The following is a 26,362-nucleotide window of genomic DNA, read 5'->3' on the forward strand; positions in this document are numbered from 1 at the left end:
AATGCGCCCCAGCACCGGTGTGTCTCTGCAGATATTATCCCTGTAGCTGTGTGTGTGTTACATGAGGAAATGCTCTCCAGCACCGGTGTGTCTCTGCAGATATTATCCCTGTAGCTGTGTGTGTTACATGAGGATATGCTCTCCAGCACCGGTGTGTCTCTGCAGATATTGTCCCTGTAGCTGTGTGTGTGTTACATGAGGAAATGCTCTCCAGCACCGGTGTGTCTCTGCAGATATTATCCCTGTAGCTGTGTGTTACATGAGGAAATGCTCTCCAGCACCGGTGTGTCTCTGCAGATATTGTCCCTGTAGCTGTGTGTTACATGAGGAAATGCTCTCCAGCACCGGTGTGTCTCTGCAGATATTGTCCCTGTAGCTGTGTGTGTTACATGAGGAAATGCTCTCCAGCACCGGTGTGTCTCTGCAGATATTGTCCCTGTAGCTGTGTGTTACATGAGGAAATGCTCTCCAGCACCGGTGTGTCTCTGCAGATATTGTCCCTGTAGCTGTGTGTGTTACATGAGGAAATGCTCTCCAGCACCGGTGTGTCTCTGCAGATATTATCCCTGTAGCTGTGTGTGTTACATGAGGAAATGCTCTCCAGCACCGGTGTGTCTCTGCAGATATTGTCCCTGTAGCTGTGTGTGTGTTACATGAGGAAATGCTCTCCAGCACCGGTGTGTCTCTGCAGATATTATCCCTGTAGCTGTGTGTGTGATACATGAGGAAATGCTCTCCAGCACCGGTGTGTCTCTGCAGATATTGTCCCTGTAGCTGTGTGTGTGTGTTACATGAGGAAATGCTCTCCAGCACCGGTGTGTCTCTGCAGATATTGTCCCTGTAGCTGTGTGTGTGTTACATGAGGATATGCTCTCCAGCACCGGTGTGTCTCTGCAGATATTATCCCTGTAGCTGTGTGTTACATGAGGAAATGCTCTCCAGCACCGGTGTGTCTCTGCAGATATTGTCCCTGTAGCTGTGTGTGTGTTACATGAGGAAATGCTCCCCAGCACCGGTGTGTCTCTGCAGATATTATCCCTGTAGCTGTGTGTGTTACATGAGGAAATGCTCCCCAGCACCGGTGTGTCTCTGCAGATATTATCCCTGTAGCTGTGTGTGTTACATGAGGAAATGCTCTCCAGCACCGGTGTGTCTCTGCAGATATTGTCCCTGTAGCTGTGTGTGTTACATGAGGAAATGCTCCCCAGCACCGGTGTGTCTCTGCAGATATTATCCCTGTAGCTGTGTGTGTGTTACATGAGGAAATGCTCTCCAGCACCGGTGTGTCTCTGCAGATATTGTCCCTGTAGCTGTGTGTTACATGAGGAAATGCTCCCCAGCACCGGTGTGTCTCTGCAGATATTATCCCTGTAGCTGTGTGTGTTACATGAGGAAATGCTCTCCAGCACCGGTGTGTCTCTGCAGATATTGTCCCTGTAGCTGTGTGTGTTACATGAGGAAATGCTCCCCAGCACCGGTGTGTCTCTGCAGATATTGTCCCTGTAGCTGTGTGTGTTACATGAGGAAATGCTCTCCAGCACCGGTGTGTCTCTGCAGATATTATCCCTGTAGCTGTGTGTGTTACATGAGGAAATGCTCCCCAGCACCGGTGTGTCTCTGCAGATATTATCCCTGTAGCTGTGTGTGTGTTACATGAGGAAATGCTCTCCAGCACCGGTGTGTCTCTGCAGATATTATCCCTGTAGCTGTGTGTGTTACATGAGGAAATGCTCTCCAGCACCGGTGTGTCTCTGCAGATATTATCCCTGTAGCTGTGTGTGTTACATGAGGAAATGCTCCCCAGCACCGGTGTGTCTCTGCAGATATTGTCCCTGTAGCTGTGTGTGTGTTACATGAAGAAATGCTCTCCAGCACCGGTGTGTCTCTGCAGATATTATCCCTGTAGCTGTGTGTTACATGAGGAAATGCTCTCCAGCACCGGTGTGTCTCTGCAGATATTGTCCTTGTAGCTGTGTGTGTTACATGAGGAAATGCTCTCCAGCACCGGTGTGTCCCTGCAGATATTGTCCCTGTAGCTGTGTGTGTGTTACATGAGGAAATGCTCCCCAGCACCGGTGTGTCTCTGCAGATATTATCCCTGTAGCTGTGTGTGTTACATGAGGAAATGCTCCCCAGCACCGGTGTGTCTCTGCAGATATTGTCCCTGTAGCTGTGTGTGTGTTACATGAGGAAATGCGCCCCAGCACCGGTGTGTCTCTGCAGATATTATCCCTGTAGCTGTGTGTGTGTTACATGAGGAAATGCTCTCCAGCACCGGTGTGTCTCTGCAGATATTATCCCTGTAGCTGTGTGTGTTACATGAGGAAATGCTCTCCAGCACCGGTGTGTCTCTGCAGATATTGTCCCTGTAGCTGTGTTACATGAGGAAATGCTCTCCAGCACCGGTGTGTCTCTGCAGATATTGTCCCTGTAGCTGTGTGTGTGTTACATGAGGAAATGCTCTCCAGCACCGGTGTGTCTCTGCAGATATTATCCCTGTAGCTGTGTGTTACATGAGGAAATGCTCTCCAGCACCGGTGTGTCTCTGCAGATATTGTCCCTGTAGCTGTGTGTTACATGAGGAAATGCTCTCCAGCACCGGTGTGTCACTGCAGATATTGTCCCTGTAGCTGTGTGTGTTACATGAGGAAATGCTCTCCAGCACCGGTGTGTCTCTGCAGATATTGGCCCTCATTCAGAGCCGCTCGTTAGCGGCAGTACGCTCGTTCCGAGCGATGTTTGCACATCTGTGCATGCGTACGGATCGTTATACGCATGCGCGAACCAGTCAGTGCGGCCGAAAATCGTTTGTACGCTATATAGCGAGTGCCTGCTATTTTGAGTGACAGAATGAGGCGTATGTGGGTGGTAACAGGGGAAGGTGCTTGAAAATGGGGAGTGGAGATCCGAACGCAGGCGTGCTTAAAGGTCAAAACGGGCGTTTTATGGGTGTGTATATTTAAAACAGCAGCGTCAATGACCACGTCACTGGGTTATTTTAGAGCCAGAACTGCTCGCAAATTTGTGGTAGCAAACACCAACCACAAGAATAGCGAGCAGTTCATACGCTGGTCTATGTACTCGATTAATCTAATAAATAGCGGACATGACGTATGGTGCGAGCGGCCAGGGGGCGTTTTTAACAAATAAACGAGCGTATGTTTTGCTCGTTCGTTCAGACTTAGAGGTGTGAACAGACTGCAATGTGCGTACGGATCATTTGAATAGCCACCCCTTGTTTTTAAACGAACGACCGCAAATAGCGAACGGCTCTGAATGAGGGCCATTGTCCCTGTAGCTGTGTGTGTTACATGAGGAAATGCTCTCCAGCACCGGTGTGTCTCTGCAGATATTATCCCTGTAGCTGTGTGTTACATGAGGAAATGCTCTCCAGCACCGGTGTGTCTCTGCAGATATTATCCCTGTAGCTGTGTGTGTTACATGAGGAAATGCTCTCCAGCACCGGTGTGTCTCTGCAGATATTATCCCTGTAGCTGTGTGTTACATGAGGAAATGCTCTCCAGCACCGGTGTGTCTCTGCAGATATTATCCCTGTAGCTGTGTGTGTGTTACATGAGGAAATGCTCTCCAGCACCGGTGTGTCTCTGCAGATATTATCCCTGTAGCTGTGTGTTACATGAGGAAATGCTCCCCAGCACCGGTGTGTCTCTGCAGATATTGTCCCTGTAGCTGTGTGTTACATGAGGAAATGCTCTCCAGCACCGGTGTGTCTCTGCAGATATTGTCCCTGTAGCTGTGTGTGTTACATGAGGAAATGCTCTCCAGCACCGGTGTGTCTCTGCAGATATTATCCCTGTAGCTGTGTGTTACATGAGGAAATGCTCCCCAGCACCGGTGTGTCTCTGCAGATATTATCCTGTAGCTGTGTGTGATACATGAGGAAATGCTCTCCAGCACCGGTGTGTCTCTGCAGATATTATCCCTGTAGCTGTGTGTGATACATGAGGAAATGCTCTCCAGCACCGGTGTGTCTCTGCAGATATTGTCCCTGTAGCTGTGTGTTACATGAGGAAATGCTCTCCAGCACCGGTGTGTCTCTGCAGATATTATCCCTGTAGCTGTGTGTTACATGAGGAAATGCTCTCCAGCACCGGTGTGTCTCTGCAGATATTGTCCCTGTAGCTGTGTATGTTACATGAGGAAATGCTCTCCAGCACCGGTGTGTCTCTGCAGATATTATCCCTGTAGCTGTGTGTGTGTTACATGAGGAAATGCTCTCCAGCACCGGTGTGTCTCTGCAGATATTATCCCTGTAGCTGTGTGTGTTACATGAGGAAATGCTCCCCAGCACCGGTGTGTCTCTGCAGATATTGTCCCTGTAGCTGTGTATGTTACATGAGGAAATGCTCTCCAGCACCGGTGTGTCTCTGCAGATATTGTCCCTGTAGCTGTGTATGTTACATGAGGAAATGCTCTCCAGCACCGGTGTGTCTCTGCAGATATTGTCACTGTAGCTGTGTGTGTTACATGAGGAAATGCTCTCCAGCACCGGTGTGTCTCTGCAGATATTATCCCTGTAGCTGTGTGTGTTACATGAGGAAATGCTCTCCAGCACCGGTGTGTCTCTGCAGATATTATCCCTGTAGCTGTGTGTGTGATACATGAGGAAATGCTCTCCAGCACCGGTGTGTCTCTGCAGATATTATCCCTGTAGCTGTGTGTGTTACATGAGGAAATGCTCTCCAGCACCGGTGTGTCTCTGCAGATATTATCCCTGTAGCTGTGTGTTACATGAGGAAATGCTCTCCAGCACCGGTGTGTCTCTGCAGATATTATCCCTGTAGCTGTGTGTGTGTTACATGAGGAAATGCTCTCCAGCACCGGTGTGTCTCTGCAGATATTGTCCCTGTAGCTGTGTGTGTTACATGAGGAAATGCTCTCCAGCACCGGTGTGTCTCTGCAGATATTATCCCTGTAGCTGTGTGTGTGTTACATGAGGAAATGCTCTCCAGCACCGATGTGTCTCTGCAGATATTGTCCCTGTAGCTGTGTGTGTTACATGAGGAAATGCTCTCCAGCACCGGTGTGTCTCTACAGATATTGTCCCTGTAGCTGTGTGTGTGTTACATGAGGAAATGCTCTCCAGCACCGGTGTGTCTCTGCAGATATTGTCCCTGTAGCTGTGTATGTTACATGAGGAAATGCTCTCCAGCACCGGTGTGTCTCTGCAGATATTGTCCCTGTAGCTGTGTGTGTGTTACATGAGGATATGCTCTCCAGAACCGGTGTGTCTCTGCAGATATTATCCCTGTAGCTGTGTGTGTGTTACATGAGGATATGCTCCCCAGCACCGGTGTGTCTCTGCAGATATTATCCCTGTAGCTGTGTGTGTTACATGAGGAAATGCTCTCCAGCACCGGTGTGTCTCTGCAGATATTATCCCTGTAGCTGTGTGTGTTACATGAGGAAATGCTCTCCAGCACCGGTGTGTCTCTGCAGATATTATCCCTGTAGCTGTGTGTGTTACATGAGGAAATGCTCTCCAGCACCGGTGTGTCTCTGCAGATATTATCCCTGTAGCTGTGTGTTACATGAGGATATGCTCCCCAGCACCGGTGTGTCTCTGCAGATATTATCCCTGTAGCTGTGTGTGTTACATGAGGAAATGCTCTCCAGCACCGGTGTGTCTCTGCAGATATTATCCCTGTAGCTGTGTGTGTGTTACATGAGGAAATGCTCTCCAGCACCGGTGTGTCTCTGCAGATATTATCCCTGTAGCTGTGTGTGTGTTACATGCGGAAATGCTCTCCAGCACCGGTGTGTCTCTGCAGATATTATCCCTGTAGCTGTGTGTGTTACATGAGGAAATGCTCCCCAGCACCGGTGTCTCTCTGCAGATATTATCCCTGTAGCTGTGTGTGTGTTACATGAGGAAATGCTCTCCAGCACCGGTGTGTCTCTGCAGATATTGTCCCTGTAGCTGTGTGTTACATGAGGAAATGCTCCCCAGCACCGGTGTGTCTCTGCAGATATTGTCCCTGTAGCTGTGTGTGTTACATGAGGAAATGCTCCCCAGCACCGGTGTGTCTCTGCAGATATTATCCCTGTAGCTGTGTGTGTGTTACATGAGGAAATGCTCTCCAGCACCGGTGTGTCTCTGCAGATATTATCCCTGTAGCTGTGTGTTACATGAGGAAATGCTCTCCAGCACCGGTGTGTCTCTGCAGGTAATATCCCTGTAGCTGTGTGTGTGTTACATGAGGAAATGCTCTCCAGCACCGGTGTGTCTCTGCAGATATTATCCCTGTAGCTGTGTGTTACATGAGGAAATGCTCCCCAGCACCGGTGTGTCTCTGCAGATATTGTCCCTGTAGCTGTGTGTGTTACATGAGGAAATGCTCTCCAGCACCGGTGTGTCTCTGCAGATATTATCCCTGTAGCTGTGTGTTACATGAGGAAATGCTCCCCAGCACCGGTGTGTCTCTGCAGATATTATCCCTGTAGCTGTGTGTGTGTTACATGAGTAAATGCTCTCCAGCACCGGTGTGTCTCTGCAGATATTATCCCTGTAGCTGTGTGTTACATGAGGAAATGCTCTCCAGCACCGGTGTGTCTCTGCAGATATTGTCCCTGTAGCTGTGTGTGTTACATGAGGAAATGCTCTCCAGCACCGGTGTGTCTCTGCAGATATTGTCCCTGTAGCTGTGTGTGTGTTACATGAGGAAATGCTCCCCAGCACCGGTGTGTCTCTGCAGATATTATCCCTGTAGCTGTGTATGTGTTACATGAGGAAATGCTCTCCAGCACCGGTGTGTCTCTGCAGATATTGTCCCTGTAGCTGTGTGTGTGTTACATGAGGAAATGCTCCCCAGCACCGGTGTGTCTCTGCAGATATTATCCCTGTAGCTGTGTGTGTGTTACATGAGGAAATGCTCTCCAGCACCGGTGTGTCTCTGCAGATATTATCCCTGTAGCTGTGTGTGTGTTACATGAGGAAATGCTCTCCCGCATACAAATTGGACATGAGGAAATGCTGGTCATAGTAGTGACCATTTTAATGTATTTCCTGCGGTGTCAGTGTATAACTGGGTCACTTTTCTATATGGTGATGTATATGTCCTTCACTCTTGTCCATTATATAATGTTATTGTCTTTGTTTTCATTTTCTTATGTGTAAGTTGAAATGGTTCAATAAAACACTATTTAAAAAAAAATACAGACAGGAGCAGAGCCAGACAACCGGCATTCCCTCATGTATGCTCTATTCTGTTATCATTAGTATTTATATCCCGGCATTCCCTCATGTGTGCTCTGTTCTGTTATTATTAGTATTTATATCCCGGCATTCCCTCATGTATGCTCTGTTCTGTTCGGTTATCATTAATATTTATATCCCGGCATTCCCTCATGTGTGCTCTGTTCTGTTATCATTAGTATTTATATCCCGGCATTCCCTCATATACGCTCTGTTCTGTTATCATTAGTATTTATATCCCGGCATTCCCTCATGTGTGCTCTGTTCTGTTATCATTAGTATTTATATCCCGGCATTCCCTCATGTATCCTCTGTTCTGTTATCATTAGTATTTATATCCCGGCATTCCCTCATGTGTGCTCTGTTCTGTTATCATTAGTATTTATATCCCGGCATTCCCTCATGTGTGCTCTGTTCTGTTATCATTAGTATTTATATCCCGGCATCCCCTCATGTATGCTCTGTTCTGTTATCATTAGTATTTATATCCCGGCATTCCCTCATGTGTGCTCTGTTCTGTTATCATTAGTATTTATATCCCGGCATCCCCTCATGTATGCTCTGTTCTGTTATCATTAGTATTTATATCCCGGCATCCCCTCATGTGTGCTCTGTTCTGTTATCATTAGTATTTATATCCCGGCATTCCCTCATGTATCCTCTGTTCTGTTATCATTAGTATTTATATCCCGGCATTCCCTCATGTATGCTCTGTTCTGTTATTAGTATTTTTATCCCGATATTCCCTCATGTGTGCTCTGTTCTGTTATCATTAGTATTTATATCCTGGCATTCCCTCATATATGCTGTTCTGTTATCATTAGTATTTATATCCCGGCATTCCCTCATGTATCCTCTGTTCTGTTATCATTAGTATTTATATCCCGGCATTCCCTCATGTGTGTTCTGTTCTGTTATTAGTATTTATATCCTGGCATTCCCTCATATATGCTGTTCTGTTATCATTAGTATTTATATCCCGGCATTCCCTCATGTGTGCTCTGTTCTGTTATCATTAGTATTTATATCCCGGCATTCCCTCATGTATCCTCTGTTCTGTTATTAGTATTTATATCCCGGCATTCCCTCATGTATCCTCTGTTCTGTTATCATTAGTATTTATATCCCGGCATTCCCTCTTATATGCTGTTCTGTTATAATTAGTATTTATATCCCGGCATTCCCTCATGTGTGCTCTGTTCTGTTATCATTAGTATTTATATCCCGGCATTCCCTCATGTATCCTCTGTTCTGTTATTAGTATTTATATCCCGGCATTCCCTCATGTATGCTCTGTTCTGTTATCATTAGTATTTATATCCCGGCATTCCCTCATGTGTGCTCTGTTCTGTTATCATTAGTATTTATATCCCGGCATTCCCTCATGTGTGCTCTGTTCTGTTATTATTAGTATTTATATCCCGGCATTCCCTCATGTATGCTCTGTTCTGTTATCATTAGTATTTATATCCCGGCATTCCCTCATGTACGCTCTGTTCTGTAATTAGTATTTATATCCCGATATTCCCTCATGTATCCTCTGTTCTGTTATTAGTATTTATATCCCGGCATCCCCTCATGTATCCTCTGTTCTGTTATTAGTATTTATATCCCGGCATCCCCTCATGTATGCTCTGTTCTGTAATTAGTATTTATATCCCGGCATTCCCTCATGTGTGTTCTGTTCTGTTATTAGTATTTATATCCCGGCATCCCCTCATGTATGCTCTGTTCTGTTATCATTAGTATTTATATCCCGGCATTCCCTCATGTGTGCTCTGTTCTGTTATTAGTATTTATATCCCGGCATCCCCTCATGTATGCTCTGTTCTGTAATTAGTATTTATATCCCGGCATTCCCTCATGTGTGTTCTGTTCTGTTATTAGTATTTATATCCCGGCATCCCCTCATGTATGCTCTGTTCTGTTATCATTAGTATTTATATCCCGGCATTCCCTCATGTGTGCTCTGTTCTGTTATCATTAATATTTATATCCCGGCATTCCCTCATGTATGCTCTGTTCTGTTATCATTAGTATTTATATCCCGGCATTCCCTCATGTGTGTTCTGTTCTGTTATCTTTAGTATTTATATCCCGGCATTCCCTCATGTATGCTCTGTTCTGTTATCATTAGTATTTATATCCCGGCATTCCCTCATGTGTGCTCTGTTCTATTATCATTAGTATTAATATCCCGGCATTCCCTCATGTATGCTCTGTTCTGTTATCATTAGTATTTATATCCCGGCATTCCCTCATGTACGCTCTGTTCTGTAATTAGTATTTATATCCCGGCATTCCCTCATGTATGTTCTGTTCTGTTATTAGTATTTATATCCCGGCATCCCCTCATGTATCCTCTGTTCTGTTATTAGTATTTATATCCTGGCATTCCCTCATGTATGTTCTGTTCTGTTATTAGTATTTATATCCCGGCATCCCCTCATGTGTGCTCTGTTCTGTTATCATTAGTATTTATATCCCGGCATTCCCTCATGTGTGTTCTGTTCTGTTATCATTAGTATTTATATCCCGGCATTCCCTCATGTGTGTTCTGTTCTGTTATCATTAGTATTTATATCCCGGCATTCCCTCATGTATGCTCTGTTCTGTTATCATTAGTATTTATATCCCGGCATCCCCTCATGTATGCTCTGTTCTGTAATTAGTATTTATATCCCGGCATTCCCTCATGTATCCTCTGTTCTGTTATCATTAGTATTTATATCCCGGCATTCCCTCATGTATGCTCTGTTCTGTTATCATTAGTATTTATATCCCGGCATCCCCTCATGTATGCTCTGTTCTGTAATTAGTATTTATATCCCGGCATTCCCTCATGTATCCTCTGTTCTGTTATCATTAGTATTTATATCCCGGCATCCCCTCATGTGTGCTCTGTTCTGTTATCATTAGTATTTATATCCCGGCATTCCCTCATGTGTGCTCTGTTCTGTTATCATTAGTATTTATATCCCGGCATTCCCTCATGTGTGCTCTGTTCTGTTATCATTAGTATTTATATCCCGGCATTCCCTCTTATATGCTGTTCTGTTATAATTAGTATTTATATCCCGGCATTCCCTCATGTGTGCTCTGTTCTGTTATCATTAGTATTTATATCCCGGCATTCCCTCATGTATCCTCTGTTCTGTTTTTAGTATTTATATCCCGGCATCCCCTCATGTATGCTCTGTTCTGTAATTAGTATTTATATCCCGGCATTCCCTCATGTATGCTCTGTTCTGTTATCATTAGTATTTATATCCCGGCATTCCCTCATGTGTGCTCTGTTCTGTTATCATTAATATTTATATCCCGGCATTCCCTCATGTATGCTCTGTTCTATTATCATTAGTATTTATATCCCGGCATCCCCTCATGTATGCTCTGTTCTGTTATTAGTATTTATATCCCGATATTCCCTCATGTATCCTCTGTTCTGTTATTAGTATTTATATCCCGGCATCCCCTCATGTATCCTCTGTTCTGTTATCATTAGTATTTATATCCCGGCATTCCCTCATGTATGCTCTGTTCTGTTATTAGTATTTATATCCCGGCATTCCCTCATGTATCCTCTGTTCTGTTATCATTAGTATTTATATCCCGGCATTCCCTCATGTGTGCTCTGTTCTGTTATCATTAGTATTTATATCCCGGCATTCCCTCATGTATCCTCTGTTCTGTTATCATTAGTATTTATATCCCGGCATTCCCTCATGTGTGCTCTGTTCTGTTATCATTAGTATTTATATCACGGCATTCCTTCATGTATGCTCTGTTCTGTTATCATTAGTATTTATATCCCGGCATTCCTTCATGTGTGCTCTGTTCTGTTATCATTAGTATTTATATCCCGGCATTCTCTCTTATATGCTGTTCTGTTATCATTAGTATTTATATCCCGGCATTCCCTCATGTATCCTCTGTTCTGTTATTAGTATTTATATCCCGGCATTCCCTCATGTATCCTCTGTTCTGTTATTAGTATTTATATCCCGGCATTCCCTCATGTGTGCTCTGTTCTGTTATCATTAGTATTTATATCCCGGCATTCCCTCATGTGTGCTCTGTTCTGTTATTAGTATTTATATCCCGGCATTCCCTCATGTGTGTTCTGTTCTGTTATCATTAGTATTTATATCCCGGCATCCCCTCATGTATGCTCTATTAGTTCTATTATTAGTATTATTTTATTATTAGTATTATCCCGCCATTCCCTCATGTGTGCTGTTAGTTCTGTTATTAGTATTATATGTGTTGTAATTGTGTAATATGAGCAGTTCTTACATGTCGCCAGGTGAGTGCATTAGTTACAGTTAGATTCTTTAACATGTCCTGTAAAGTCGCTGCTGTCACCTATGGTTACCAGTGTACTCAGCCAATCAGAGCCGCCCAGAACTTCCCTCACTAGTGGACAGCCATTTTGTACCAGTTGGCTCAGAGCTTGAAATCACCCAAAGAGACTAGAATGGATTCTGCCCGGAGGCCCATCTCACCGTCACTTGCTGCAGCTGCCATCTTCTGACTGAGCGCCGTCTCAGATGCATCAAACACACGCAGCTCCTGGCGGACCCCTAATGGTATACGCTGGAGGTCAGAGTTATACCCCCCAGAGATGGCGGTGGGTGCCTCTGTTCCTGCACAGAGAGGGGTAGAGGAAATTACAGCCCTGTCCTCTGTATACACACACAATCTATTTCAGGCTTACACTCACCTCTCCCCGGTAGTCCCAGCAGTGCCCGCAGCATTTTCTCGGCCATGAAGTCAGGGTCCAGGATCAGGGTGGGTCTGTGTAAGGAATAGTGGCCACTGGCTCGGAGCAGAGCGGCACGTGTCTGAGTCTCTGCAGTCACTGGAAGCCTTTGTCTTTGCCATTCAATCCAATCTGCATCGGTGCAGAGCATCGCCAGCAAATGCCGAGGCCCATTCCAGCCTGTGCCCGGGGAATCCAGAGCTTCTCTCACATCATCTATATCCAGAGACACCTCCTCCCCGTGGCATAGAGATCGCCACTTATCCAACAACACGGTACAACGAGACCAGGGAAGGCAGCCAAGGTAGGTAATGGCGGCAGATACTAGCAGCGCATCAGTGTGGACAGACAGGAGGCGCTGCTGTAGGGTCTGGAAGAGACACAAGACTAATGGTGAGGGGAAGATGGCCGTCTCTCTCCTGACCAGGGAAATCCTGCCCTGATCCCTGCTCCTAGGCTTTCCCTGGTCACACTACAGCGGCGGGTGGGGAGTGTGACTGGGGCGGTACACCTATTACACCGTAACAAATTATAACGAATCATCACATGGTCTCTGTCATTAGTAACGACACATGCCTGAGATGACTAATCCGCCATATTTATATAACACAGAGGAATACGAGCAAAAATAAAAAGGAAGGTCTTTGGGACAGAAGCTTCCCCCTGTAAGTTATTATAGCAATCCAGAGACAGATGACATTATCTAGCAGACTTGTGTACAGGAAGCGCACAGATTGGCGAGTCAGGGTGGCAGTATGCGTCGCTGTCCGCGCTGAATGCGGGCCCCGATCTGTGTACGTATCATACGTTCCTTTCCTGGCTGACTGCAGGCACAGGGGGGCTGAGGCTTTAGTGTGTCCTGTTATGCCAATATGTCACCCAGGTACGTGTGTCCCCCTGTGACCAATGTGCCCACTTTTCCCTCTGTGCTTGTTTACCTGACGTCTGTACATTTACCTGATAGTACCGGGGATCCACCCGAGTGCTGTTCCTACTCCCCTGTCCTGAGAAGTCGCGTTACAAGTCCCACATTTCACTGGAGTTAGGGACCGATTTATACATAGAGCACTAGTCCCTCACATCACTTTCATTGGTCCCAGAGGATGAAGGAGGAATTACAGATGCACAACTCCAACATTACTCATTATATAAAATAATACATATTGCAATAGATTTTTGCAAATAAAAAGAGGTTTTGGCATAATCATGGCCATAGCTATGGGCCTACCCACTGCGCCCAGGTAACCTCTGAGGGTAGGTCCCTAACATACTGGGGTTAAAATCCAGAGCGCAGGATGCCCCCAAACCAGCCCAGCTGAGCCACCCCAGGGCATCACCCCAATAAGGAAAGGTGAAGTGTAAAAAGGTGCAGGATATGGCCTTCAATCTAGGCTAGCACCCCTTCCCACCTGTCCCCTAGACTAGCACCCCTTCCCACCTGTCCCCTAGACTAGCACCCCTTCCCACCTGTCCCCTAGGCTAGCACCCCTTCCCACCTGTCCCCTAGGCTGGCTCCCCTTCCCACCTGTCCCCTAGGCTGGCTCCCCTTCCCACCTGTCCCCTAGGCTGGCTCCCCTTCCCACCTGACCCCTAGGCTGGCACCCCTTCCCACCTGTCCCCTAGGCTGGCACCCCTTCCCACCTGTCCCCTAGGCTAGCACCCCTTCCCACCTGTCCCCTAGGCTAGCACCCCTTCCCACCTGTCCCCTAGGCTAGCTCCCCTTCCCACCTGTCCCCTAGGCTAGCACCCCTTCCCACCTGTCCCCTAGGCTAGCACCCCTTCCCACCTGTCCCCTAGGCTAGCTCCCCTTCCCACCTGTCCCCTAGACTAGCACCCCTTCCCACCTGTCCCCTAGGCTAGCACCCCTTCCCACCTGTCCCCTAGGCTAGCTCCCCTTCCCACCTGTCCCCTAGGCTAGCTCCCCTTCCCACCTGTCCCTTATTGGTATTAAGCAGGGATCTGGCAGTTTGACTGCACTTTAACAAGAGGCACAATCTAGGTAAGTGCTACAAATATTTATATACAGTAGTGCAGTTATGGGTAGATTTTTGGGGCGTTTGTCCCCTGGATTGCTTTGGTTGGGCTGCTTCAGGGCATCGCATTATAAACACATTTTTCCTTTCTTGCACTATTACCACTTTTTTTGTTTGTTTAATATATATGTATTTGTAAGGACATGAGATATGTGTTAAAAATGTATTTGCAGCATCTCAGTCCTTGCAGCGATTAATTCACTTTTTAGCCCTTTTGTGTTCCCCTCCCCGTCTCCTAGTGTATGTGTGATCATTCTCAGGACTTATACATTTCCATTAGCAGGTATATTATGTACTGTAATAATGGCAAGGAAATGTAATGTTTAGTACTGTCTAGCCCTTGATGTTTAGCCCTTGTCCATATGTCTGTTTATTAATAACCACTAGAGCAAGTTAACACCTCCTAGAACAATAGGCCTCCTAAGTTAATTCCCACCTCCACAGGAGACGTTCCAGACTTACTTCTCCTTCCATTTGCCTGCCTTTGTGCCTCACTTGAATCTCTCAGACTGAACGGAGCCAACCCAGCAGGTGTTCATCCAGGAAGTAATATCTGGGGGAGGTAGGAGATTAGGGATGCGCACCAATCAGGAAACGATGCAAACCCCCTGGGTGGTCACAATATCGTGGGAAATTGGAAGGTTTCAAAAGAGGTCACCGAAGGCAACTCCGGATGTTAGTCGCTGACCTCTGTCTAGACTGCTACCTGTTTATTGCCTGTCCACTGGATTTACCGCTTGTCCTGACATATTATCTATTTCTGTGTGCTGTGGAAAAATAAACCATCACATTGGTTTCATCTGCTCGGTGTCTGGGTGATTGAGAGAACCCCGTATCCTCACATTTGGCGGCAGCGACAGTGGGATCATTCAGACATCAGTCAAGGAGCAGTGAAAGCGGGAAGTCACTCACAAAAAGAGAGGATCGGGCCAAATTGCAGTAAGGTGGTCCCAGCAACTGAGTGGCCGTCAGTCCTGTAAAAGGTAAAATGGTGCTAAGGAAAGAAAGTCAGTGCCTCAAGTCTCCCAGGGCGGTGAAGCTCATGGATGGAGGTACGTCGGCATGTCGGCAGGCTAGGAAGCCGGATATGTTAGTTATTATAAGGATGCAGTACATATGGGCGCACTGGAATGAAGCGCGGAGGATGATTAGCGGGTGGAGAGTATCCAGCTTAACAGACAAATAATGTTATCTGGTAGATGCTTTCATGCACTGCAGAAGTGAAGCAGTCACATGGAAGATGCTGGATGAACCAGAGTTTGAAGAATTCACGGAGGAAGTGAAGGCTACAATGGCCCAAATGATACAAGGAAGCCACTGTACACAGACAGAAGGGCAGGTCCAGGATAAGTTGTCCCCCTGGACAGATCCAGAGGAAAGATCCAAAATAGAACTAATGCAACCCGGCCAGACAACCGAGGGGGTTGCCCCAAAATTATCTGTTACCAGTGGAGCGGGGTCATTGTCAGGGGGGGCCCTAAGCCCCCTGGTAGAACTGTGCATGGAGGAGTTGATAGCAGAATGCCAGCTGCGGGGCATCCCTGGCCAATTCGGCACGCGCAGGGAAATCCTCCAGTGTATACTCCAGGACGAGGGGTACCCCACCAAAGCGTTCACTGATTATCGGACATTTATCCTCCATCTCGGCCCACAGATGAGTGTGTGGGAACAGCTGGAGTGTCTGGAGTCGTGCTTTGTTGTGGCAGAGGAAGAGGTCTCAGATCGGGGGCTCCTGGATACCCCAGGCTGGCAGGACCACTGTTGCAGGTTAGATGCGGAAAGGCACAGTCTGCAACAGCTTCTCCCACACCCAAAGGACACAGCTGCCCAGTGTACTATACTGGGAGAGGCTAGCGCCCAAGTAATGGAAGCCGCCGTGCCCACAATAGACACCCCAGGAGGAGTCACATTACACCTTCCCTTTTGCTGAGGTGGAAGATGGAGACCTATTAACCAGCTGCCAGGGGATCTATGAAGACTGTGTCTGAGAGGAGATCACAGAAATTGGGGGGAGGACTGTCTCCCCTCCCGACCACAAGTATACCAGTCGCAGATGGCAACGTGGTACAGGCTGCCCAGCATATTCAACTGGGGGAGGCCCATTGTGATGGACTGGTAATGGCAGACTCATTTATGTCATTGAGGGAGGCTGAGGAGAAAATGCCATGTGTATATCCTGCTATCCTAACCCCACCTGAGGATAATGAAGAATTGTTCCCGTTTAGCTATTTGGAAACTGAGGAGTTGCAGGCAAATTGCTGGTACGTACCATGTGATTTAAACGGAACATGGGTAGCAAAGACTGTTCACATAAAATCAGAGCATAAACCAGAAGAGGATATGTTATTGTCACCCTGTAATAACTCGGACAGTGGTGTGGACTGTAACTATGTGCCAGGGGATATGCCTGCCCTTAGTAAGATTCCAGCAAGTACAGGCCAGGTGGATGTCAGGAGACAGCGCTTGCTACCCCTTCTACCACCCCAGGGAGAAGGCACTGCACAACCCGGCCCTCCGCATCTCACAGAACACGAGGCATTTGTGGAGATAAATTTGGAGTGTTTAGCAGTTAAAACCCTGTGTGGTACCCAACCAGTTATCCAGCCGACCAGGCTAGTAGAGGGAGTTACCAAGGAGGAGGACAGTCCAGAAGAAGTTCCAGGTGAGACATTGGCTTTTTAGGGGGCGATGGCTGGGACAGGACCAGCCTGTCCTGGTGGCTCCCCTGCAGCCACCAACTGCATTGCTCCAGATAGAATGTTCATCCTGGGGCCCGAGCCGTGAGGAGCCCACATGTTGCACTGAAAGATGTCAGCCCCCCAGTTGGTGTTTGGGGGAGGAAGGAATGGACACTGCCACAAAAGTGCCATGTACAGAGCCCAAATATTTGCCTGCCCCTGGGCAACCGTTACTTGTACAAGGTGGAGAGGGGGAAGGTACCCACTGCCCCTGTGTTCCAGAAGTGAGGGTATTATAATGCCTGATAGGTATGCTTTGGGGAAAGGGGTGTGATAATGTGAAGGGGGAACACTGAACGTCTGACTTGAGGGAATTGCTAAATCCTCTGGTGGTAAAAGGGGACATGTTATATTGTAATTTTGTACATGCGGATTGTCTAACTAGGCTGCTTCTTACATCCTGGGTCTTATGTTACATTACTCTGTGGGACACTGGTGGCACACTCACCCACAAGATGCTTTACCCTGCACCCCACTTCGCCCAGTCTGTAATGTGTCCTGATCACTGCTGGGAACAAGGCCTAAAAAGTGGGTGAGGAATGTAAGGACATGAGATGTGTGTTAAAAATTTATTTGCAGCATCTCAGTCCTTGCAGCGATTAATTAACTTTTTAGCCCTTTTGTGTTCCCCTACCAGTCTCCTAGTGTATGTGTGATCATTCTCAGGACACACATTTCCATCAGCAGGTATATTATTTGCTGTAAGAATGGCAGAAAATTTAATGTTTAGTACTGTCTAGCATTTGATGTTTAGCCTTTGTTTAGCCCTTGTCCATATGCCTGTGTTATTCATAACCACTAGAGCAAGGTAACACCTCACAGAACAAAAGACCCTCTAAGTTAATTCCCACCTCCGCAGGGGACACTCAGGATTTACTCCTCCTTCCGTTTGCCTGCTTTTGTGCCTCACTTGAATCTGGCAGACTCCATGGAACCAACCCAGCAGGTGTTCATCAGGGAAGTAATATCTGGGGGAGGTAGGAGTTAAGGGACGTGCACCAATCAGGTAACTGTGCAAATCCCCTGGGTGGTCACAATATTGTGGGAAATTTCAAGGTTTCAAAACAGGTCACCGAAGGCAGCTGCTGATGTTAGTCTCTGACTTTGGCTAAGAGGTCTCACTCTGCCAAGGTGCTAGTGGAACGCATCACCAGTTGTGTGTGGAATTATACTTTGGAAATTCTGCAAGGACCTAGGGACTATCACTGCTGTGTGATCACTGATAGTTTCTACTGTGGGGACTGAGGGTCTCTAGCTATTTCGTGGAATTGTTCTGGGACGTTATACTGTACTGGGACTGCCTCTGTCCGGACTGCTACCTGTTTATTGCCTGTTCACTATATTTACCACTTGTCCATACATATTATCTACTTCTGTGTGCTGTGGAAAAAGAAACAATCACTTTGGTTTCATCTACTCGGTGTCTGGGTGATTGAGAGAACCCCGTATCCCCACGGTATTATTCTCACATCTTTATCGGTCACCTCCCTACATACAGCAGCAACTGCTCTATCTATCGATCTATCCTGCACCTTATTACACTTCACCTTTCCTTATTGGGGTGATGCCCTGGGGCGGCTCAGCTGGGCTGGTTTGGGGGGGGTCCTGTGCTCTGGATTTTAACCCCAGTATGTTAGGGACCTACCCTCAGAGGTTACCTGGGTGCAGTGGGTAGGCCCATAACCATGGTCATGATTAGGCCACAACCTCTTTTATTATTTGCAAAATTCTATTGCAATATGTATTATATATAATGAGTAATGTTGGAGTTTTGCATCTGTAATTCTTTTTTGTATGTTTGCAACAATAGTCTCCACAGGCAGCACCTCCCATTATATATACAGTATTTTCAGGGATGTGTAGTCTAGGGCCCCCTTTCCACCTGGAAGTTTTATTCACAAAGCCTCCTGAGATACCTTCTGAAAGGGGCCTTAATAGAACTTTGTGGTCTCATTGTAGTTACGCCCTTCTGCACCATGAATATATTTTTGTCCTGCAACTGCGAGTCCATTTCTCTAGTCAACATTTTGCCCTTGAAATAAATCTCCAACAATTAGCAGGAGGTCTGGAAATCTCTGGTCCAGGGCCTTCTGTAGGAAGCTCTATTCATGAACTCTGAATCTGAGCCTTTAGAGCTTACAATCTATGCTGCCTTACCAATTATGCCTAGTGTGAGTGGACTGGCTTCCACTAAAGGTAGCCTCCCTTCCCAGTAATAGCGAGGATAGGGCTTATTGCACCATGCACATGCAATGCCAGGAAAGGTTACACCGTACGTAAAGGTTACACCATACGTAAAGGCTACACCATACGTAAAGGTTACACCGTACATACAGGCACCTGTATGTAAACCATGGAAATAAACTGGAGCACCAATAAATGTGTGGTATGGCTATAATGGGCACCTACTGGCTGAAGACAATGAGCAGCTGTGACCAGTGGATGGGATCAGACCTGGATAAATCATATATTACATAGTGGACCAGGAGTAAATATATTGGTTAGTAATAAGGTTCTCCTAGTATGAGAGGAACCTTACACATGCACAGTAGCCGTGTCATCCATTTACCTTAAGGGCCGTGTTCCATATAGTCGTGTGTGGCCTCACTGTCTTCTCATACTCCACCGCCACCTTCTGCTCGCATTGCACCTGATGCAGCCGCCGGCCTATATCCTCCTCCTTACTTCTGGCTTTCTGGAAGTTGTGGGCACTTTGGTCTCTGAGATCCTTCAGCTTCTCCATCTGCAGCTGATGCTCAGACATCTTCTCAGCTACCTGCAGGTACTGGGCCTCCAACTTGGACAGCAGCCACTTCCCCTTATCCAGGCTTCGGAGAATGCTGCAATAGTGCCAGAGGCCACACAGCCACTCACAGAGCGACGCAGCTGCTGCACTGGCCGGCCTCAGTGACTGAGCATTAAATTCAGGACTTCTCACTGCCCGAGTCAGAGAGATGAAGACCCCCTCTGGCATCGCGTGTCCATCATAGAACTGCAAATCCTGGGGAGACAGCAACAGTCACATCAGACAGGAGAATCATCTCATCTGGGTCTACTGAGACTGACGGACAGCTCCTATCCACCCAAGACATGCTGATAGCCTGTACATCTCCCCGAGACTGTCAGACAGTACCTGTGTCTACGCGAGACATACTGACAGTCACTACATCTCCCTGAGACTGTCAGACAGTTCCTGTCTACCAGAGACATACAGATAATCCCTACACCTCCCAGAGACAGACAGTTCTGAGACATAAAGACAGTCACTACAGTGGTGTCCTCATACACCTGGGGGTAGATTTACTAAAGCTTCTAAAACACACAAGTGATGGTGTTGACCATACCAACCAGAGTCTAACTATCATTTCTCTATTGCATTCTAGAAAATGATATGGTTGCTATGGGCAACATCACCACTTGTGTGTTTTAGAAGCTTTAGTAAATGTACCCTCTAGTGTCTATACGCAGTACTGCACGTGATGCTCCTACACCAGAAGCAGGTCTTATTCACATCGCAGAGCAGCGAAAAACCAGTCACAGTGCACTAGATGCCGGGTACACAATATACACAACCCAACACTGTCACAGTGAGTGTGTGTCTACATGAGACAGTCACTACATAACCTGACACTGTCTCATGTAGACACACACTCAGTGTGACAGTGTCGGGTTATGTAGTGACTGTCTCATGTAGACGCACGCTCAGTGTGACTGTCACTACATAACCCGACACCGTCACACTGAGTGTGCGTCTACATGAGACAGTCACTACATAACCCGACACCGTCACACTGAGGTTGTGTATACATGAGACAGTCACTACATAACCTGACACTGTCACACTGAGTATGTGTATACATGAGACAGTCACTACATAACCCGACACCGTCACACTGAGTGTGCATCTACATGAGACAGTCACTACATAACCTGACACTGTCACACTGAGTGTGTGTCTACATGAGACAGTCACTCCATAACCTGACACTGTCACACTGAGTGTGTGTCTACATGAGACAGTCACTACATAACCCGACACCGTCACACTGAGCGTGTGTCTACATGAGACAGTCACTACATAACCCGACACCGTCACACTGAGTGTGTGTCTACATGAGACAGTAATTACATAACCCGACACTGTCACACTGAGTGTGCGTCTACATGAGACAGTCACTACATAACCTGACACTGTCTCATGTAGACACACACTCAGTGTGACAGTGTCGGGTTATGTAGTGACTGTCTCATGTAGACGCACGCTCAGTGTGACTGTCACTACATAACCCGACACCGTCACACTGAGTGTGTGTATACATGAGACAGTCACTTCATCACCCTGAGACTGTCAGACAGAGTGTCTCTCATACAATTTGTTAATGGATGAACCTGATAGAAATGTTCTTGTCCTATAAGCATTTTGGCGCTTTCCCAGCCGGATTCTCTGCCAAACACAGCGCAGAGGACGTCAGTGACCATTATAATGGGAGCAGTGGGGACTCTGTAACTCCGGATTTCCTCAATGTCGGATATTTTCAGCTGTTTCTGCACCTCAGCCCACTGGAGAGAAGCCTGGGATGGTGACAGCAGAAAGTTACTGAGGAGGAACAGGAGATATTACACATAAAGCTGCAAGCAGAGCGGCTGAGCACTACAACAATAAGAAGTGCAGTGATACAGTGCAGCATGAGGAAATGCAGTGATACAGTGCAGAAAGTGGAAGCACAGTGATACAGTGTAGCAATAAGAAGTGCAGTGATACAGTGTAGCAATAAGAACAGGATGTGCAGTGATACAGTGTAGCATGAGGAAATGCAGTGATACAGTGCAGAAAGTGGAAGCACAGTGATACAGTGTAGCAATAAGAACAGGATGTGCAGTAATACAGTGTAGCAATAAGAACAGGATGTGCAGTGATACAGTGTAGCAATAAGAACAGGATGTGCAGTGATACAGTGTAGCAAAAAGAAGTGCAGTGATACAGTGTAGCAAAAAGAACAGGATGTGCAGTGATATACAGTGTAGCAATAAGAACAGGATGTGCAGTGATATACAGTGTAGCAATTAGAACAGGATGTGCAGTGATACAGTGTAGCAATAAGAACAGGATGTGCAGTGATATACAGTGTAGCAATAGGAACAGGATGTGCAGTGATACAGTGTAGCAATAAGAACAGGATGTGCAGTGATATACAGTGTAGCAATAGGAACAGGATGTGCAGTGATATACAGTGTAGCAATAAGAACAGGATGTGCAGTGATATACAGTGTAGCGATAAGAACAGGATGTGCAGTGATATACAGTGTAGCAATCAGAACAAGATGTGCAGTGATATACAGTGTAGCAATCAGAACAAGATGTGCAGTGATATACAGTGTGGCAATAAGAACAGGATGTGCAGTGATACAGTGTAGCAAAAAGAAGTGCAGTGATACAGTGTAGCAATAAGAACAGGATGTGCAGTGATATACAGTGTAGCAATCAGAACAAGATGTGCAGTGATATACAGTGTGGCAATAAGAACAGGATGTGCAGTGATACAGTGTAGCAAAAAGAAGTGCAGTGATACAGTGTAGCAATAAGAACAGGATGTGCAGTGATATACAGTGTAGCAATCAGAACAAGATGTGCAGTGATATACAGTGTAGCAATAAGAACAGGATGTGCAGTGATACAGTGTAGCAATAAGAACAGGATGTGCAGTGATACAGTGTAGCAATCAGAACAAGATGTGCAGTGATATACAGTGTAGCAATAAGAACAGGATGTGCAGTGATATACAGTGTAGCGATAAGAACAGGATGTGCAGTGATATACAGTGTAGCGATAAGAACAGGATGTGCAGTGATATACAGTGTAGCAATAAGAACAGGATGTGCAGTGATATACAGTGTAGCAATCAGAACAAGATGTGCAGTGATATACAGTGTAGCAATCAGAACAAATGTGCAGTGATATACAGTGTGGCAATAAGAACAGGATGTGCAGTGATACAGTGTAGCAAAAAGAAGTGCAGTGATACAGTGTAGCAATAAGAACAGGATGTGCAGTGATGCAGTGTAGCAATCAGAACAAGATGTGCAGTGATATAGTGTGGCAATAAGAACAGGATGTGCAGTGATACAGTGTAGCAAAAAGAAGTGCAGTGATACAGTGTAGCAATAAGAACAGGATGTGCAGTGATATACAGTGTAGCAATAAGAACAGGATGTGCAGTGATATACAGTGTAGCAATAAGAACAGGATGTGCAGTGATATACAGTGTAGCAATAAGAACAGGATGTGCAGTGATACAGTGTAGCAATAAGAAGCGTAGTGAAGCATGAGGAAATGCAGTGATACAGTGAAGCAATAACAGGATGTTCAGTGATACAGTGCAGCATGAGGAAATGCAGTGATACAGTGCAGAAATGGGAAGCGTAGTGATACAGTGTAGCAATAAGAAGCGCAGTGATACAGTGAAGCATGAGAAAGTGCACTGATACAGTGCAGAAAGTGGAAGCACAGTGATAAAGTGCACAATATGAAGGTTAGTGTTACAGTGTAGAATGAGGAAGCGCAGAGAAAATGTAGAATGAGGAATTGCAGTGATACAGTGAAGCATGAGGAAGCTCAGTGAGGCATAAGGGAGCGTAGTGATACATTGAAGCATGAAGAAGCACAGTGATACAGTGCAGCAATAAGAACAAGATGCGCAATGATACAGTGCTGTAAGTGGAGGCACAGTGATACATTGTAGCAACAAGAAGTGCAGTGATACAGTGAAGCATGAGGAAGTCCAGTGATACAGTGCACAATCTAAAGGGTATTGATACAGTGAAGCATAAGGAAGCACAGTGATACTGTGAAGCATGAGGAAGCACAGCGATACAATGCACAATATGAAGGGTAGAGATATATTGAAGAATGAGGGAGCGCAGTGAAACAGTGAAGAAAGAGGAAGCGCAATGATACAGTGCACAATATAAAGGGTAGTGACACAGTGAAGCATGAGGAAGCGCAGTGGTTCAGTGAAGCATGAGAAAGCACAGTGTAGAATGAGGAAGCGCAGAGAAAGTGTAGAATGAGGAGGCGCAGTGATAAAGTGAAGTATGAGGAATTGCAGTGATAGAGTGAAGCATGAGGAAGCTCAGTGAAGCATGAGGGAGCGCAGTGATACAGTGAAGAATGAGGAAGTGCAGTGGTACAGTGAAGCATGAAGAGGCACAGTGATACAGTGTAGCAATAAGAACAAGATGCGCAATGATACAGTGCAGAAAGTGGAAGCACAGTGATACATTGTAGCAACAAGAAGTGCAGTGATACAGTGCAGCAATAACAGGATGTGAAGTGATACAAATAAGTATGAGGAAATGCAGTGATACAGTGCAGAAAGTGGAAGCACAGTGATAGAGTGTAGCAATCAGAAGCACAGTGATACAGTGAAGAATGAGGGAGTGCAGTGATACAGTGAAGAAAGAAGAAGCGCAGTGATACAGTGCACAATATAAAGGGTAGTGATACAGTGAAGCACTAGGTAGCGCAGTGATACAGTGAAGAATGAGGATGCACAGTGATACAGTGAAGCATGAGGAAGCGCAGTGATACAGTGAAGCATGAGGAAAAGCAGTGATACAGTGAAGCATGCGGAAGTGCAGTGATACAGTGAAGCATGCGGAAGTGCAGTGATACAGTGCACAATATGAAGGGTAATGATAAACTGAAGAATGAGGGAGCGCAGTGTTACAGTGAAGAATGAGGGAGCGCAGCAATACAGTGAAGAAAGAGAAAGCGTAGTGATACAGTGAAGCATGAAAAAGCACAGTGAAACATGAGGGAGTGCAGTGATATAGTGAAGCATGAAGAAGCACAGTGATACAGTGCAGCAATAAAAACAAGATGTGCAATGATACAGTGCAGCATGAGGAAATGCAGTGGAAAGTGGAAGCGCAGTGATAGTGTAGCAATAAGAAGCGCAGTGATATAGGGCAGCACGAGGACATGCAGTGATGCAGTGCAAAAAGTGGAAGCACAGTACTACATTGTAGCAACAAGAAGTGCAGTGATACAGTGCAGTAATAACAGGATGTGAAGTGATACAAAGAAGCATGAGGAAATGCAGTGATACAGTGCAGAAAGTGGAAGCACAGTGATACAGTGCACAATATAAAGGGAAGTGTTACAGTGAAGCATAAGGAAGCAAAATGATACAGTGAAGCATGAGGAAGCTCAGTGATACAGTGCAATATATGAAGGGTAGTGATACAGTGAAAAATTACGAAATACAGTGAAGCATGAGGAAGCGCAGTGATACAGTGAAGCATGAGGAAGCACAGTGATACAGTGTAGCAATAAGAAGCTCAGTGATACAGTAATGCATGAGGAAGTCAGTGATATAGTGAAGCATGAGAAAGTGCAGTGATATAGTGAAGCATGAGGAAGCGCAGTGACACAGTGAAAAATGAGGAAGTGCAGTGATACAGTGAAGCATGAGGAAGTGCAGTGATGCAGTGAAGCATAAGGAAGTGCAGTGTTACAGTGAAGCATGAGGAAGCAGAGTGATACAGTGAAGCATGAGGAAGCAGAGTGATACAGTGAAGCATGAGGAAGTGCAGTGAAGCATGAGGGAGCACTGTGACACAGTGAAGAATGAGGATGTGCAGTAATACAGTGAAGCATGAGAAAGTGCAGTGATGAATGAAGGAGCGCAGTGATACAGTGAAGAATAAGGAAGTGCAGTGATACAGTGAAGCATGAAGAAGCACAGTGATACAGTGAAGCATGAAGAAGCTCAGTGAAACAGTGAAGTATGAGGAAGCTCAGTGCTACAGTGAAGCTTGAGGAAGTGCAGTGATGCAGTAAAGCATGGCAAAGCGCAGTGATACAGTGAAGAATAAGGAACTGCAGTGATACAGTGAAGCATGAGAAAGCTGAGTGATACAGTGAAGCATGAGGAAGCACATTGATATAGTAAAGTATGAGGAAATACAGTGAAGCATGAGGAAGTGCAGTGATACAGTGAAGAATGAGGAAGCGCAGTTATACAGTGAAGAATGAGGAAGCGCAGTGATACAGTGAAGCATGACGAAGTGCAGTGATACAGTGTCGCAAAAAGAAGCTCAGTGATACAGTAATGCATGAGGAGGTGCAGTAATACAGTGAAGCTTGAGGAAGCGCAGTGAAGTATGAGGAAGTGCAGAGATACAGTGAAGCATGAGGAAGTGCAGTGATGCAGTAAAGCATAACAAAGCGCAGTGCTACAGTGAAGAATGAGTAAGTGCAGTGATACAGTGAAGAATGAAGAAGCACAGTGATACTGTGAAGCATGAGGAAGCGCAGTGATACAGTGAAGCATGAGGGAGCGCCGTGACACAACGAAGCATGAGGAAGAACAGTGAAGCAAGAGGAAGCCCAATGATACAGTGAATCATGTGAAAGAACATTGATACAGTGACGCTTGAGGAAGCTCAGTAATGTACTGAAGCATGAGGAAGTTCAGTGATACAGTGAAGCACGAGGAAGCACAATGATGCAGTGAAGCACAAGGAAGCGCAGTGATGCAGTGTAGAACGAGGAAAAGCAGTGATACAGTGTAACGAGGAAGCACAGTGATACAGTGTAGCATGAGGAAGC

At 46.1% G+C, this 26,362-nt stretch overlaps 1 protein-coding gene across 1 annotated transcript in view; it reads right to left on the bottom strand.

Annotated features, from left to right (window-relative positions):
• DNHD1 (dynein heavy chain domain 1) overlaps positions 1–26,362 on the bottom strand; it is a 167,986-nt gene that overhangs the window by 65,483 nt on the left and 76,141 nt on the right. Inside the window, exons 15-18 of the mRNA XM_088464032.1 lie at positions 21,139–21,321; positions 19,319–19,750; positions 11,940–12,348; positions 11,722–11,862 (exon numbers count right to left, since the gene is read on the bottom strand). Coding sequence (XP_088320158.1) covers positions 11,722–11,862; positions 11,940–12,348; positions 19,319–19,750; positions 21,139–21,321 — 1,165 coding nt within the window. The remainder of the gene's footprint in view (positions 1–11,721; positions 11,863–11,939; positions 12,349–19,318; positions 19,751–21,138; positions 21,322–26,362) is intronic.

The sequence above is a fragment of the Taudactylus pleione genome, unplaced genomic scaffold (genome assembly GCF_031769625.1).
Source record: "Taudactylus pleione unplaced genomic scaffold, aTauple2 ptg001564l, whole genome shotgun sequence".
Lineage (NCBI taxonomy): Eukaryota > Metazoa > Chordata > Amphibia > Anura > Myobatrachidae > Taudactylus > Taudactylus pleione.